A 17,264-nucleotide genomic window follows, 5' to 3' on the forward strand; every position below is an offset into this window, starting at 1 on the left:
ATGTTTTTATTTAAACGGGGATAGCAGCTCCATTCTATGTGTCATACTTCATCATTTCGCCATATTTTTGCTGAAAGGATTTAGTAGAGAACATCCACGATAAAGTTGGCAACTTTTGGTGGCTAATAAAAAAGCCTTGCCTGTACCGGAAGTAGCAGACGATGTGCGCGTGACGTCACGGGTTGTGGAGCTACTCACATCTGAACATTGTTTACAATCATGGCCACCAGCAGCCAGAGCGATTCGGACCAAGAAAGCGACAATTTCCTCATTAATTTGAGCGAGGATGAAAGATTTGTGGATGAGGAAAGTGAGAGTGAAGGACTAGAAAAAAAAAGGCGAGGGCAGTGGGAGTGATTCAGATGTTATTAGACACATTGGAAATGATTGCTGCATAATACACTGTACTTTGTGCGTGTGGTCCAATCCAACCGTGTTCGCTTGACATCTCTGTTCCATAGTAAAGCTTGACTGTCATCTTTCGGGAATGTAAACAATGAAACACTGGCTGTGTTTGTGTTGCTAAAGCCGGCCGCAATTCACCGCTTCCCGCCTACAGCTTTCTTCTTTGATGTCTCCATTGTTCATTGAACAAATTGCAAAAGATTAACCAACACAGAGTCCAGAATACTGTGGAATTTTGCGATGAAAACAGACGATTAATAGCTGGCCACCATGCTGGAACAAAATGTCCTCTACAATCCGTGACGTCACGCGCCATCATATCAAGAACGTTTTCAGCAGGATATTTCGGCGCGAAATTTAAAGTAGCAATTTAGTAAACTAAATTGTGTTGCAATGTTTATATTTCATCATTGATATATAAACTATCAGACTGCGTGGTGGCTAGTAGTGGCTTTCAGTAGGCCTTTAAGCAGTGGCACAAACATTTATGTCATTTCCAAAACAGAAAGTGGGCTTCACGGTGGCAGAGGGGTTAGTGCGTCTGCCTCACAATACGAAGTTCCTGCAGTCCTGGGTTCAAATCCAGGCTCGGGATCTTTCTGTGTGGAGTTTGCATGTTCTCCCCGTGAATGCGTGGGTTCCCTCCGGGTACTCCGGCTTCCTCCCACCTCCAAAGACATGCACCTGGGGATAGGTTGATTGGCAACACTAAATTGGCCCAAGTGTGTGAATGTGAGTGTGAATGTTGTCTGTCTATCTGTGTTGGCCCTGCGATGAGGTGGCGACTTGTCCAGGGTGTACCCCGCCTTCCGCCGAGATAGGCGCCAGCGCCCCCCGCGACCCCGAAAGGGAATAAGCGGTGGGAAATGGATGGATGGATGGATGGGTTTCACTATGTAAAGCGCTTTGAGTCACTAGAGAAAAGCGCTATATAAATATATTTCACATTCACATTTTAAAACAAGCTATGAGTGCACTTTTGTCCATGATGTCACTAAGATGACATATAAAAACAACACTAAAGTGCACTTTTTGTACAGAACGCCACTACAATAGTTTAAAACAAATAAAGTGCACTTTTGTGCATGATGTCACACAAAATATTTCAATAAGTGTCAAATAAATATGAGCTGCATAACAGGAAATCAAATAGTGTATGTCCTTCGCTATGTGGTAGGTTCCTGCGGACGTTATCTCCTTCTGTTGTTGACTATTTTTTTTCATACTGTGTTGATGTGGAAATGTTTGCCCCGGCGTTTTGTTGGTGTGGCACCAAATGGAGATGTTGATATGCGGAGTAAGCACTCTTCATTCTCCAGCGGGTGACTTTTCAAATGATCAATCAATCAATGTTTACTTATATAGCCCTAAATCACTAGTGTCTCAAAGGGCTGCACAAACCACCACGACATCCTCGGTAGGCCCATATAAGGGCAAGGAAAACTCACACCCAGTGGGACGTCGGTGACAATGATGACTATGAGAACCTTGGAGAGGAGGAAAGCAATGGATGTCGAGCGGGTCTAACATGATACTGTGAAAGTTCAATCCACAATGGATCCAACACAGTCGCGAGAGTCCAGTCCAAAGCGGATCCAACACAGCAGCGAGAGTCCCGTTCACAGCGGAGCCAGCAGGAAACCATCCCAAGCGGAGGCGGATCAGCAGCGCAGAGATGTCCCCGTGAGTTGCAAAAAGTTAGCGGACATCCATTGTTTAATTTTCATTAAGATGCTACATATTAGCAGTAATGCTACTTTTTGTTGCAACGCTTTTGCCCCACACTTGACAATTTACGGTTGTCTGTTCGACATTTTCCAGCTTGAAGCCAAACAACCCCCAGATGGACCCCATGGTTTTTTTCTTGGGAATTCATTCTTCCTTCAGTTGTTACCAGATTTGCACCTTCTTTCTCTCGTATTACCGCTCGCACCACAGCTAATGTTACCCATGCTGCTACCTCTCTGCTCCGCGAGGGCGTGTACGTATGTGACGTATGACATGACGTGTGTAAGAAGGTGCGATTGCTGTCTGTGAGAAGCAGAGACAAGAAGGAGTGAGAAGAGCCTGCAGTGTAATGTCAGCAGCTAAAAGCAACTGTGTGAGAACATATAGTCCAATATCACCATATAGTCATTTTCTATATCGCACAGTGACAAACCCGCGATATATCACCCAGCCCTTGCTGATACCGATAATATCCTGATACGATATCAGCAGAAATCATTGTACATACTTTTATTATTTTGTAGTGTGACTTACTTGTCCAGGGTGTTCCCCGCCTTCCGCCTGAACGCAGCTGAGATAGGCTCCAGCACCCCCCACGACCTCAAAAGGGACAAGCGGTAGAAAATGGATAGATGTTAGAACAGGTTGGATGAAATGAAATTACTCCGAGAAAAGTGAATTGTAAGCATGAAAACACTGACTTTGAAATATTTTATGCTATAGTATGAGGATGTTTATTTTCTGGGCGACACCTAGTGGTCACAATAATTCATGAAGTGAAACTCATGAAGCAGAAAGTTGAATGATGCGAACACGTTTGTTACTACTTTCTAATACACTTCTGCCTTGGAGACTTTGCATACGCATGCCACTATAATTATGTTATACTTGTTTATTGTGACAAATGTGCTGTTTTAGACAGCGAAAGAGCCTTGTTACATATTTCTAGCTTGCGTGCTATTGTGTGCTTAGCTGTCGTGTAGCTGCAAGTTCATAGTAGATAAAAGCCAACCATGTTTATCTTTGTAATTGATGTAACTAAAATACAAGATCGACCTTGTGTGCGTACGTCTAGCTAGTGTGCTATTGTGTGCTTAGCTGTTGCGTAGCTGTTAGCTCCTAGTAGCCTGTAGCCTACCATATTTACTTTTTGTAATTGACTCAACTAAAATAGACTGTCCCGCTTTGCACAAGTAAACACGCCGCAGAACTACTTGAATCGGTATTTAGGGACCGAATGTCCCTTTGGGACAGAAGACCCTATTGTATTTCTAAGGTTTTATTATTCTTTATTATTCCGCCGCCTCTTTGAGCTGTAATTTGACCCCCCTTAACATGCTTCACCATATTTGACACACACATTGGGACTGGCGAAAATTGCCATCTAATAAAAAAACCAAACCCCAAAACTCAAAATTGCGCTCTAGCGCCCCCTAGGAAAAAACACAGACAAAACTGCTTGTAACTTCTGTTAGGAATGTTGTAGAGACATGAAACAAAAACCTCCATGTAGGTCTGACTTACACCTAGATTTCATTTATTGACAACCTTCAGCAAAAATCAACAGGAAGTTGGCAAAAACCCTTTCAAAACAAAAGTTTCCTAAAAAAAAATGTCATTTTTGCCTTTTTGAGCTGTAATTTGACCCCCTTAAAATGCTTCAAAACTCACCAAACTGGACACACACATCAGGACTGGTGAAAATTGCGATCTGATAGAAAAATAAACCCAAAACTCAAAATTGCGCTCTAGCGCCCCCTAGGAATAAAACACAGACAAAACTGCTCTTGGGAAGAAAACACAGACAAAACTGCTTGTAACGTCCGGTAGGAATGTCGTAAAGATATGAAATAAAAACCTATATGTAGGTCTCACTTAGACCTACATTTAACTCATTGACATCCTTCAGCAAAAATCAACAGGAAGTTGGCATTTACCCCTTCAAAACAAAAGCTTGTAAAAACCTGTCATCTTTTTTCAAACATTATCTCCTCTGAGCGCGTTTGTCGTGTCGTCTTCAAACTACCACAGGACAGAGATTAAACCCTTCTGATTAAAAGTTGACGAAAGAGTTTTTCTAACTGCTCCGGTTTTGATTTTACGAGCCTTCAAAGAACCTCTGCGCTGCTGCCGTCTCAAGATGGCTGCTTAAAAGCAGAAAGCACCAGAGTGACCACACAATGCAGAGAAGGTAGGTAATGTGCAGGTAAAGATATGTTGACTGGGTGAAAGAAGGAGGCACCCGTTTGACTCCAGGATACAGAGAAGGTAGGTAATGTGCAGGTAAAGATATGTTGTCTGGGTGATGGCAGGAAGCACCAGCGTGTATGGGTGACAGAAAGAAGCACCAGTGTGACCCCAGGATGCAGGGAAGGTAGGTAATGTGCAGGTAAAGATATGTTGAACGGGTAAAGGCAGGAAACACCAGCAAAAGTCGGTCCCGTCCATCGCTGTTGCAGCTTTAATTATTTTGGAAATTTTGGATTGAAAGCCGATATCATCCGATACTTGACTGATACCAAATGTGAATTGGGACACCCCTATGAAATATTGTACCATATAGTACAGTACAATACAGTAATATATCTAGTCCTGAGCGTGTCCTTGCATGTGTGTCTTGTGCAGGTTGCAAGCCTGAGCAGCAGATGATGTACGCAGGAAGTAAAAACTCTTTGGTGAAAGATACTGAAATGACAAAGGTTAGTCTTGGATGTCTTTTGCAGGAGACAATTTAATGGAATAGTGAAACATATTTGTATCATTTTGTTAATATCTGTCAATATGGGATTGAATATAACATGTCGTAATGCCATCCCAGTTTACCACATGTATCAGTGATCAGAAACTAATATGTAACGACATTTAATTATATTATTTTAATAATACACTGATACTATTTCATTGTATCGGTGATCAAAGTCTAATGTTTTACAGCTTTAATCATACTCATTTAATCTCAGGGGCCACATGGAGGGAAATGTGTGCACACGCGGGCCGGAATATTAAGGGGGAACATTATCACAATTTCAAAAGGGTTAAAAACAATAAAAATCAGTTCCCCGTGGCTTGTTGTATTTTTTGAAGTTTTTTTCAAAATGTTACCGGTCTCGGAATATCCCTAAATAAAGCTTTAAAGTGCCTTATTTTCGCTCTCTGCGAAGACACTGGCCATTTCCCTGTGACGTCACACAGTGCTGCCAATGTAAACAAACAATGGGAATACCACAGCAAGATATAGCGACATTAGCTCGGATTCAAACTCGGATTTCAGCCACTTAAGCGATTCAACAGATTACGCATGTATTGAAACAGATGGTTGGAGTATGAAAGTATTGAAGAAGAAACTGAAGCTATTGAGCGAATTCATAGTCATAGCATGGCCGAATAGCTGCGTTAGCATCGCCGGTAAAATGTGCGGACCAAACGATCAGGACTTTCGCATCTTTTGACACTGGAGCAACTTAAATACGTCGATTGGTAAGTGTTTGTTTCGCATTAAATGTGCTTGGAAGGAAACGTAATATAGTTGCAAATGCATCTACAGGTTATCCATACATCTCTGTGCCATGTCTGCTTTAGCACCGACGGTAAATAGCATGTTAGCATCAATTAGCGTAGCATGTTAGCAGCTGGCAGTCAACATCAACAAAACTCACCTTTGTGATTTCGTTGACTATCGCTGCAAATGCATCTGCAGGTTATCCATACATCTCTGTGCCATGTCTGTCTTAGCATCGCCGGTCAAATGTGGAGACACTCTGGCACATTCAATGAGGGTCTGGCGGCAGACACTTTGGCATCTTGGGGCCAGTGGTGCAACTTGAATCCCTCCCTGTTAGTATTGTTACACCCTCCGACAACACACCGTCGAGGCATGATGTCTCCAAGGTTCCAAAAAATAGTCAAAAAAACGGAAAATAACAGAGTTGTGACCCGTTGTTGGTAATGTGTTGAAAATGAAAATGGTGGCTGTGTTACCTCGGCGACGTCACATTCTGACGTCATCGCCTCCAGCGCGATAAACAGAAAGGCGTTTAATCCGCCAAAATTCACCCATTTAGAGTTCGGAAATCAGTTAAAAAAATAAATGGTCTTTTTTCTGCACCATCAAGGTATATATTGACGCTTACATAGGTCTGCTGATAATGTTCCCCTTTAAAGTCATGGCATTAAAAATAAAGAGAACTTGACATTGTCTTCTTTGTCTTACTTCGGCCAAAAATAGAAGAAACAAATTCTGAAAATATTACAATAAAAATATAGAAAAAATCTTAAGATCCAAGAAGGAAGTGAATGAATGTTTATAACTGAATACATTTACATATGCATAAAAATGTGTTTTCTTTCATATTATTTTTTTTAAATGAATTTACTTGTCAAGTTGAGTTGTTGACGAACCCCAAGATGCAGAGATGACGGCAGGCATTGAGCAGGGAAACATCATTTAATGTTCAAAAATTAAGTAAAAAAAAACAAGCCAGGAACTCAGAGACAGGAAACAGGAACTAGAAGACGAGGAACAAAAAAGACAGCAGGCTGCAAACGGTCGGAGCTAACCCAGGCCAGAGTGGAGGAACAAGCAGCTGGCTGATTAACACCAGTTGTGGCTTCGTGCCAATCAGCCGCAGCTGAGGGGAGAAAACACTCCGGGATATCAGCAGGAAATAAAGACAAAATAAAAGCGCTGACAGGAAATAGGACAAACTAAAACATGACCAAACCTGACATTACTAAGTAACGTTTATGACAACCTTTTTCCAAAACACAATATAGAATGTGAGATATAACAGAATAATGATTTTAAAGTCCTACTGAAAGCCACTACTAGCGACCACGCAGTCTGATAGTTTATATATCAATGTCTGTCTATCTGTGTTGGCCCTGCGATGAGGTGGCGACTTGTCCAGGGTGTACCCCGCCTCCCGCCCGATTGTAGCTGAGATAGGCGCCAGCGTCCCCCGCGACCCCGAAAGGGAATAAGCGGTAGAAAATGGATGGATGGATGGATGATGAAATATTAACATTGCAACACATGCCAATACGGCCGCTTTAGTTTACTAAATTGCAATTTTAAATTTCGCGCGAATTATCCTGCTGAAAACGTCGCGGAATGATGACGCGTGTGCGTGACGTCACGGATTGTAGCGGACATTTTGTTCCAGCACCGATCCCAGCTATAAGTCTGCTTTAATCGCATAATTCTGCAGTATTCTGGACATCTGTGTTGCTGAATCTTTTGCAATTCGTTCAATGAGTAATGGAGACGTCAAAGAAGAAAGATGTAGGTGGGAAGCGGTGTATTGCGGCCGCCTTTAGCAACACAAACACAGCCGGTGTTTCCTTGTTTACATTCCCGAAAGATGACGGTGAAGCTTTACTATGGAACAGAGCGGTCAAGCGAACATGGTTCCCTACACCATGTCAACCGGAATGTTTCGGTGAAAAAAATGGTGAAAATAAGTCGGCTCTTACCGTAGACGTGAGCGGAGCTCGCGTCGTTCCTCGTGCAGCTGCGGACTATCTTGCCTCCTCCCACCGGCCGCCCCCGACCGTCGGATGCTTACACCGTAGAAGGGGGGGTGGGGGGGGGGGGAATGTCAGTCCGGCTGCCTTCGCCTCGTCGAGAAACGTGGCTTCCCTCGGAGACACTGGCGGTCACCACACCCCTCCGACTTTCAGGTTGTACAGGTAAACCATACAATCTCACTAAAACACTAGTAGCACAATAAGCATATAAGGCAGGGGTAGGGAACCTACAGCTCTAGAGCCAGATGTGGCTCTTTTGATGACTGCATCTGGCTCTCGGATAAATCTGAGCTGACATTGCTTAACACGATAAGTAATGAATAATTCCACTTGTAATCACAGTGTTAAAAATAATGTTCAAAATATAAAACATTCTCATGCATTTTTAATCCTTCCATCCGTTTTCTACCGCACCTGTTTAAGAAGTTGCGTTAATGGTAGGAAAGTATTTATTTACTATTGGTTAGTGTGGGGCTTGCTATCCTCGGGGTTCTTCAGACCACCAAGCACCGACATGAGAGCCTGTTTCAGGGTTACAATATTGTTTTATTTTTCAAAAAGTCTCTTTCGTCCTCGCTTGTGCTCTGGCTCCAGCTTCATCCCCGTCTCTCCTCCTGGCTGCTGCTTATAACCGAGCGGCAGGTGATTAGATAACAAGGCCCAGATGGGCCATCTACGCACCTGTTGCTGATTTCGAGGCTGATCCTGGCAACACCTCGCTTCGATGCAGGCCACGCCCCCCTCCACAGTTAGCTTCAGAATAACAATGTTATTACTAAAAATATTATATGGCTCTTACAGAAATACATTTTAAAATTTTTGGCTTCTTGGCTCTCTCAGCCAAAAAGGTTCCCGACCCCTGATGTAAGGGATTTTCCAGAATTATCCTAGTAAATGTGTGTAGTAGGGCTTCACGGTGGAAGAGGGGTTAGTCCGTCTGCCTCACAACACGAAGTTCCTGCAGTCCTGGGTTCAAATCCAGGCTCGGGATCTTTCTGTGTGGAGTTTGCATGTTCTCCCCGTGAATGCGTGGGTTCCCTCCGGGTACTCCGGCTTCCTCCCACCTCTAAAGACATGCACCTGGGGATAGGCCCCTCCCACCTCCAAAGACATGCACCTGGGGATAGGCCCCTCCCACCTCCAAAGACATGCACCTGGGGATAGGTTGATTGGCAACACTAAATGGTCCCTAGTGTGTGAATGTTGTCTGTCTATCTGTGTTGGCCCTGCGATGAGGTGGCGACTTGTCCAGGGTGTACCCTGCCTTCCGCCCGATTGTAGCTGAGATAGGCGCCAGCGCCCCGCACGACCCGAAAGGGAATAAGCGGTAGAAAATGGATGGATGTGTCTAGTAACATCTGAATCACGCCCACTGCCCTCGTCTTTTTTTTTTTTCTAGTCCTTCACTCTCACTTTCCTCATCCACGAATCTTTCATCCTCGCTCAAATTAATGGGGTAATCGTCGCTTTCTCGGTCCGAATCACTCTTGCTGCTGGTGGCCATGATTGTAAACAATGTTCAGATGTGAGTAGCTCCACAACCCGTGACGTCACGCGCACATCGTCTGCTACTTCCGGTACAGGCAAGGCTTTTTTATTAGCAACCAAAACTTGCCAACTTTATTGTCGATGTTCTCTACTAAATCCTTTCAGCAAAAATATGGGGAAATGATGAAGTATGACACATAGAATGGAGCTGCTATCCCCGTTTAAATAAGAACATCTCATTTCAGTAGGACTTTAAGTGCACACATTGTCCTCCATGTGGCCCCTGAGCTAAAACGAGTCCGACAAAACCTGATCTAATGCAAAGAAAAAGGTGTTGTTGACGATGAAACTTGACCCTGCAGGTGTTTGAGATCCGAAACACGGAGGACCTGACGGAGGAGTGGCTGAAGGGGAAACTGGCCTTCTTCCGCTAAGGAGGACTCGGATTGTGCAGGACAAATGTTGTTGGGGGACAACCTGCTGCAGACCTGGTTTCAAAGCTGTTGACTACTGTACTTCCTTTCTTGTTTTAGGCTTCTGGCTGGTCTAAAACGGAAATATAGTGTAATCTATTTTGACCCCCCGCCCCCCCCCCTCACACACACACACACACACACACACACACACACACACACACACACACCTCTTAAATCCCCCCTTTGTGGTCTCCATGTGCCAGTTGTGTAGGTGTCAGTGTGGAATTAACACCCAAGTAGCGCTCCAGTGGAACCAAACTTCTTATTGTCAGCAGACATGTAGAATCTTACAACTCACAATTCAATCCGATTCTTGGGTTGACAATTTGATTCCCAATCGCTTTTTGTTTCAGTTTTCTGCAATATATTTGGTGTATACATTTGTCATAAACCTTTTTCAAAACAGCTTAAAGATAGGAAAAACCTCTTAAAAATACGGCCTAAAAAATATATTTGTAATAATCGATTCTTGAACACAGAATCCCAGTGAATAAGAATTGGGATTTTTTTCTTGCAACCTTATTGGTCAGTTTGGGAGATGCTTTGTGTTCGTACTGTAAGTCGTTAACTTCTTTATCCTTTTATTTGTTTTTACATTTGGTGCATTTTGGGTTGTGTAACATTTTTTCTTTGAAGAGCGTGAATTATGATATGAAACCAACATCCTGCCAGGAGAACATGAGTTCCAGCCAAAGTAGTTGTACAATATCGATTCAATATTGGAAAGATCATTTGTTTTTATTCATAATTGTATTGTTAAAAATCAATGTAAATGGACTTTATTCTATTTTCATTCTTCTAGATACAGTGGTGGTCAAAAGTTTACATACACCTTATTTCCTTGAATTGCCGCCGGGGCGCTAATTATTTTAAAACCTCTTCTCACTCCATGCGGTAAATTAAGGCCTGCGCTTATAAATTTGAGTGTGATGTAAGGATACCATCATGAAAAGCACATTTAATAAAAAAACATTGTTATGAATAGTCCATGCGCAGCTCCTGCTGATCAAAAGCATCGATAACTTGTTTATAGAAGTCTTCCTTATCTTTCTTCAGTTTTAAAAGTCTCTCTGTCCCGATGGAGATCTTCCTTTATTACCTCCTGCTTCGATTGAAAGTCCAGTTTAGAAAACTGTTTTATTTTAGATATGTAATCCTCCATGTTAAAAGTGCAAGCGAGAGGAAAAACTAAACGATCGCTGCTTGTTGTCACTTCTTCTGCAGCCGAGTAGTCGCAAGAAGGATCACTAGCGCCCTCTACCACCAGGAGGCGGGAGTCATTTAATGACTCATATTTGACACACGCAGCTACGGTATATTAATAAAACATAGCTGCTTACTGTTCTTTTTAGCATATTCAATAGCTTAGACATTAAATCCTACTGAATAGCTCTTAATCTTCTTCCCTTTATGCGATTTCAAATGATTGAAATCAGCCTCCTCCATTTTGAAAATGATGACAGGTGAAGTGTCACTCGTGACGTGACGAGTTTGACCCGGCGGAAATTCTAGGCATATGCTCATTATTTGGCGAAACAAGTTTGACCCGGCGGTAATTCTAGATGTGCGCTAATAAAAATTATATTTGGCGAAACGAGTTTGACCCGGCGTTAATCCTGAGCCGGCGGTGATGCTAAGCATACGCTAATTATTTTGCGAAACGAGTTTGACCCGGCAGTAATTCTAGGCAGGTGCATACTATATACCCGGCGGTAATTCAAGGAATTTCGGCACTTGTAAAGAACATCATGTCATGGCTGTCTTGACTTTCCAATCATTTCTACAACTCTTATTTTTTTGTGATGTAGTGATTGGAGCACATACTTGTTGCTCACAAAAAAAACCTCATGAAATTTGCTTCTTTTATGAATTTATTATGGCTCTACTGGAAATGTGAGTAATCAAAAGTATACATACAGCAATGTTAATATTTGCTTACATGTCCCTTGGCAAGTTTCACTGCAATAAGGCGCTTTTGGTAGCCATCCACAAGCTTCTAGGTTGAATTTTTGACCACAAAATTGGTGCAGTTCAGCTAAATTTGTTGGGTTTTCTGACATGGACTTGTTTCTTCAGCATTGTCCACACGTTTAAGTCAGGACTTAGGGAATACCATTATAAAACTTTAATTCTAGCCGTATTTAGCCATTCCTTTACCACTTTTGACGTGTGTTAGGGACCATTGTCCTGTGGGAACACCCAACTGAGCCCAAGACCCAACCTCCGGGCTGATGATTTTAGCTTGCCCTTAAGAATTTGGAGGTAATCCTCCTTTTTCATTGTCCCATTTAAAGTACCAGCAAAACAGGCCCAGAGCATAATACTACCACCACCATGCTTGACGGTAGATATGGTGTTCCTCAGACCGTTTCTCCTCCAAACATATTGCTGGGTATTATGGCCAAACAGCTCTTTACTGTGTTGACTATTTTGGGGTTAACAGAATGACACAAAACATGTTTTTGGGATGTCACAATAGCCAATGTCAATATCATACCCACTCAAACATTCCAGACTGGACCGACTGTGATTACTAGAGATTAGTAGTCGTGGTGATGAATGTTGTGCCGGAATCTGGCATAAAACCGCTTTAAAGTCAGGATTTTTAGGCTGGCATTAACGAGTTCAAATCATTTAAATCAGGGGTCTCAAACACGCGGCCCGCGAGACGTTATTTTGCGGCCCGCACTTTAATATGAAATTTAATGTTGGTGCGGCCCGCAAGTTTTATATTGATGGCGCTTTACAGCGTCATACTTGTATACCCTCGATTTTTCCGGGAGACTCCCAATTTTCAGTGCCCCTCCAGGGGTAATTGTTGTCCCGAAATTCACCCGAACAACTATATTGAACAGGGCACCGTGGAGGCCCTACCTTTAGCGTCCTCTACAACCTGTACATGTTGTATTTGACTTCAGTCGACACAGTGACATAGTTGATCAACAGCCATACAGGTCACACTGAGGGTGGCCGTATAAACAACTTTAACACTGTTACAAATATGCGACACACTGTGAACCCACACCAAACAAGAATGACAAACACATTTTGGGAGAACATCCGCACCGTAACACAACATAAACACAACAGAACAAATACCCAGAATCCAATGCAGCCCTAACTCTTCCGGGCTACAATATACACCCCTGCCCCTCCCGACACCGCCCCCTATTGTAGTCCGGAAGAGTTAGGGCTGCTTTGGATGCTGGGTATTTCATGCAGATGTTCTCTCAAAATGTGTTTGTCAATCTTGTTTGGTGTGGGTTCACAGTGTGGCGCATATTTGCAACAGTGATAAAGTTGTTTATACGGCCACCTTCAGTGTGACCTGTATGGCTGTGATCAAGTATGTCTTGCAGTCACTTCCGTGGGTCTGCAGAAGCCTCTTACAATATTTGACTGTGCCGGCACACTGTTTGTATGATGGAAAAGCGGATGAGACAGCAGGTTGTAGAGGACGTAAAAGGTTTTCCGGGTGAAAACCGGGAAAATATTAGCCACCGGAGATTGTGGGGAGGGGCACTGATATTCGGGTGTTTTCCGGAAATATCGCGAGAGTTGGCAAGTATGATGCTAGAGCGGGAAAGCCATTCAAAGAAGGGGAATTCATTAAAAAGTGCATGTTAGATTTTTCTTAAGAAATCTTTTCTTGCGGCCCAGCCTCACCCAGTTTCTGCATCCAGTGGCCCCCAGGTAAATTGAGTTTGAGACCCCTGATTTAAATCAACATGACAATCTTTGTTGATCATGTAAACTTTTTTGCGTTAGCATAATGCTAGCTCTGAGTTGTCTTAGCGTGGAGGATGTAGCGCAACAATCCATAGCGGACAACTCTTGTTTAGACAACGCCTCTGCTGGTTGTGGCCAAGTAGTGCACTCCATCTTTCCCTCTGTGTTGTCAGGACACGACTAGATAAGTAATTATTCATTTAAGATGAATTCATGAACTTTTAAGCCCTTCCTCATTGTTTCCCGCGACTGACGTCCTTTCTATTGAATGTGCCATCGGAATTTGTGCCAGTATCTTTTGAAAAAGTTCATTGTTTAGGGCAATATGGGTGAATAATATAAGTGTTTCATATCGGTCAATGTCGATAACTATTGATATTTTTATGACCGATCAAAAATAAAGACCAGGAGAAAATGTTATTAAATGTCAACATTTTTATTTTCAATTCTAACCTTCCTCTGATTAAAATCCCCTTAGCTATCAAGAGGAGGGAAGGAAATGTCAACACAAGTATCATTTCATGGAAATACAATTACTAAAATCACATTTTAAAATGAACTTGCAAAAATAAGGAATACATAAGAAATGCTGTTGACATTATTATATTGATTTGGAGCAGGGGTCACCAACCTTTTTGAAACCAAGAGCTATTCTTGGGTACTGATTAATGCCAAGGGCTACCAGTTTGATACACACTTAAATTGTATTTCTGTCTGTCATTCTGTCGTACATTTTTTTTCCTTTTACGGAAGGTTTTTTTTAGAGAATAAATGATGAAAAAAACACTTAATTGACAGTTTAAAAAGAGGAAAAACACGAAAGAAATCAATTAAATTTTGAAAAATTTCGACTCTTTTTAAAATTCAAAATTCTCCCCAAAAAAAGAAGAGAAAAACTAGCTAATTCTAATCTTTTTGAAAAAATTAGAAAAAGAATTTATAGAACATCATTAGTCATTTTTCCTGTTTAAGATTAATTTTACAACTTTGATTAAATGTTTTAAATAGGTTAAAAATCCAATCTGCACTTTGTTAGAATATATAACAAATTGGACCAAGCTATATTTCTAACAAAGACAAATCATTATTTCTTCTAGATTTTCCAGAACAAAAATTTTAATAGAAATTCCAGTCTTTGGAAATAAGATTTAAATTTGATTCTATAGATTTTCTAGATTTGCCGGAATACTTTTTTTTAATTTTAATCATAATAAGTTTGAAGAAATATTTCAAATATTCTTCATCGAAAAAACAGAAGCTAAAATGAAGAATTAAATTAAAATGTATTTATTATTCTTTACAATAAAAAAATAAATTTACTTGAACATTGATTTAAATTGTCAGGAAAGAAGAGGAAGGAATTTAAAAGGTAAAAAGGCATATGTGTTTAAAAATCCTAAAATCATTTTTAAGGTTGTATTTTTCCTCTAAAATTGTCTTTCTGAAAGTTATAAGAAGCAAAGTAAAGAAAAAAATTAATTTATTTAAACAAGTGAAGACCAAGTCTTTAAAATATTTTCTTGGATATTCAAATTCTATTTGAGTTTTGTCTCTCTTAGAATTAAAAATGTCGAGCAAAGCGAGACCAGCTTGCTAGTAAATAAATACAATTTAAAAAATAAAGGCAGCTCACTGGTAAGTGCTGCTATTTGAGCTATTTTTAGCACAGGCCCGCGGGCACCGTGTTGGTGACCCCTGATTTAGAGCGTGCTAAAAAGAACATGTTCACCCATTCTGACGTGTCTGAAAAACAGTTTATTATTCTGACCACTTAAGTAATTATTAAATAGAATGACGGACGGACCAAATGTCAACAACCCATGAGAAATAAAAGCAAGGCGTTTTCTTTTAGTGAAGTGACACAACAAAGAGTTGAATGCGTTATCTGCATGTGTGAACAGCTTACACCCACATCACTGTAAGACTATTGGTAGTATTTTGAACGTCAGCTGCTGTTTTCCTTCCAGAGCATAGTAGTCCATCCAAAGTAATTTATTTTCCAGTTAGCATCTATATTATACTATTATACCAATAAATAAGAGTTGATTGTTCTTCTTTGCTGTGCTGAATGTGTCCTTTTTTTTTTACCTGAACATGTGTTGTTTAGCTTTGCAACGGTAATAACAATGTAGTCTGCTCTCCTTTTCAGTGACTTGAAAGATGTACTGTATCATCAGGCCTTGTGGCAACAGTGAAACTTCAGACAATCTACTTGTCTTTTCTCTACTTTCTATTATAAAATGCGTCTTGTCTCCTGTTGTCCAAATAAAAGCGTCAAGGACGTTTGTGAGTCTCTTCTGTGCATTGGAAAGGTGACAACTACACTGACAAAAAAAAAAAAGATATCACTTGGGATGTCCGATATGACCGAAAAGATATATCGCGGTAAGAGTGACACGCTAACAGAACAGCCAATCAGGTGAGACTACCGACTATCAGGTTTGGTTGCACCATGCGGACTGGACACTGGCCGAGTTAGTGGGAGTCCGAGAGTGGAGTTGGCTGTCTTGGTTGCTTTGTTGGGTCTACTCCTGTCCCTGGCCATGCTCCCTCCACCCCAGCAGACGATGGCGTAGAACACCGCAGACGCCACCACGGTGTATATCAGGGGTGTCAGACATGCGGCCCGCGAGATGTTATTTTGCAGCCCCCACCTTAATACGAAAGTTTAATGTTAGTGCGACCCGCGAGTTTCATATGAATGGCGCTTGACTGCGTTGTGTTATTTGGGTCCAAAATGGCTCTTTCAACGTTCTGGGTTGCCATACCTGCATTAGTGGAAAAGCAGCAAATGAGTGAAAGCTACGCAGACGTTGCCATGGTGACGAGGGTTTTCGTAAGTGCCTGGACCAATTCAAACTGTTATTTGTTTTGTTTTATTGTTTAATTTGCATTGCCTCACACGTTGAACACTACATATATTTCTATATGACGCCGGGTAACACTCCGGGAGCCGTCACTTTTTTGCGCCCGTTATCCCGGTACTTTTATCCGTCGACCGCCGGAGGATAAGCAGAATGACACACATTGCGGAAATAACATTAGTCTCCGTGTGTCGGCTGTATACAAATATATTCCACAACCCCAAACATGTCTTTTTTTAAAGCCTGCAGTGAAGAGAAAGGTTTGTGATGAGCAAAGACAATTCCGGGAAAAATGGGAGATTCAATATTTCTTTGAGCACAGGGGCACCCTGACGTGTCTTATTTGCACAGAGAAAGTTGTGGTGCACAAGGGATACAATTTGAAACGTCATACAACTAGACATGCTGAGAAGTATGGAGAAAATTTTTAAGGACATTTTTTCCTGCGGCCCAGCCTCGCCCAGATTCTGCATCCAGTGGTTTATGTTTGTTTTACTTTTGTTCATAGCTGTATGTAGAAGTGTCTGGTTGCATCAGCTCTGCTCATTTAATGTCTTTAATGTCCTTTGTGTTCTTTTATGTTTGATGTTTCCCTCTTACACAAGTTGTTTTTTCCCTTGGCCTCAGTCTGGACCCCCTCTATCTAAAAAAACTAAGAAATATATTTTTATTTAAATGAAGATATGAAATAATCCTAAATTAAATACAATGACTTTGTTTATATTATTGTATATACTAGGTCAGGGGTCGGGAACCTTTTTGGCTGAGGGAGCCAAGAAGCCAAATATTTTAAAATGTAATTCCGTAAGAGCCATGTAATATTTAACACCGAACACAACAAAACGCGTGCATTTTTAAGAAAGACCAACATTTCTAGAGAGGTCTCTTATTCTTTGTAATAACATTGTTATTCTGAAGCTAACTGTGGAGGGGGCGTGGCCTGAGAGCCTGCAGCGAAGCACGGTGTTGCCAGGACAGGCCTCGAATTCAGCGACAGATGCGTAGAAGGCCCACCTGGGCCTTTTAATCTGGTCACCTGTTGCTATGT

General features: G+C 41.6%; 1 protein-coding gene across 1 annotated transcript in view; it reads left to right on the top strand.

Moving 5' to 3' along the window:
- gmfb (glia maturation factor, beta) overlaps window positions 1-15,637 on the top strand; it is a 31,102-nt gene extending 15,465 nt beyond the window's left edge. The window contains exons 6-7 of the mRNA XM_061893948.1: window positions 4,759-4,832; window positions 9,510-15,637. Of these exons, the coding sequence (XP_061749932.1) occupies window positions 4,759-4,832; window positions 9,510-9,581 (146 nt within the window). The 3' untranslated portion in view covers window positions 9,582-15,637. The remainder of the gene's footprint in view (window positions 1-4,758; window positions 4,833-9,509) is intronic.
- Window positions 15,638-17,264: the final 1,627 nt, after the last annotated feature.

Source organism: Nerophis ophidion, linkage group LG03 (assembly GCF_033978795.1).
Source record: "Nerophis ophidion isolate RoL-2023_Sa linkage group LG03, RoL_Noph_v1.0, whole genome shotgun sequence".
Taxonomy (NCBI): domain Eukaryota; kingdom Metazoa; phylum Chordata; class Actinopteri; order Syngnathiformes; family Syngnathidae; genus Nerophis; species Nerophis ophidion.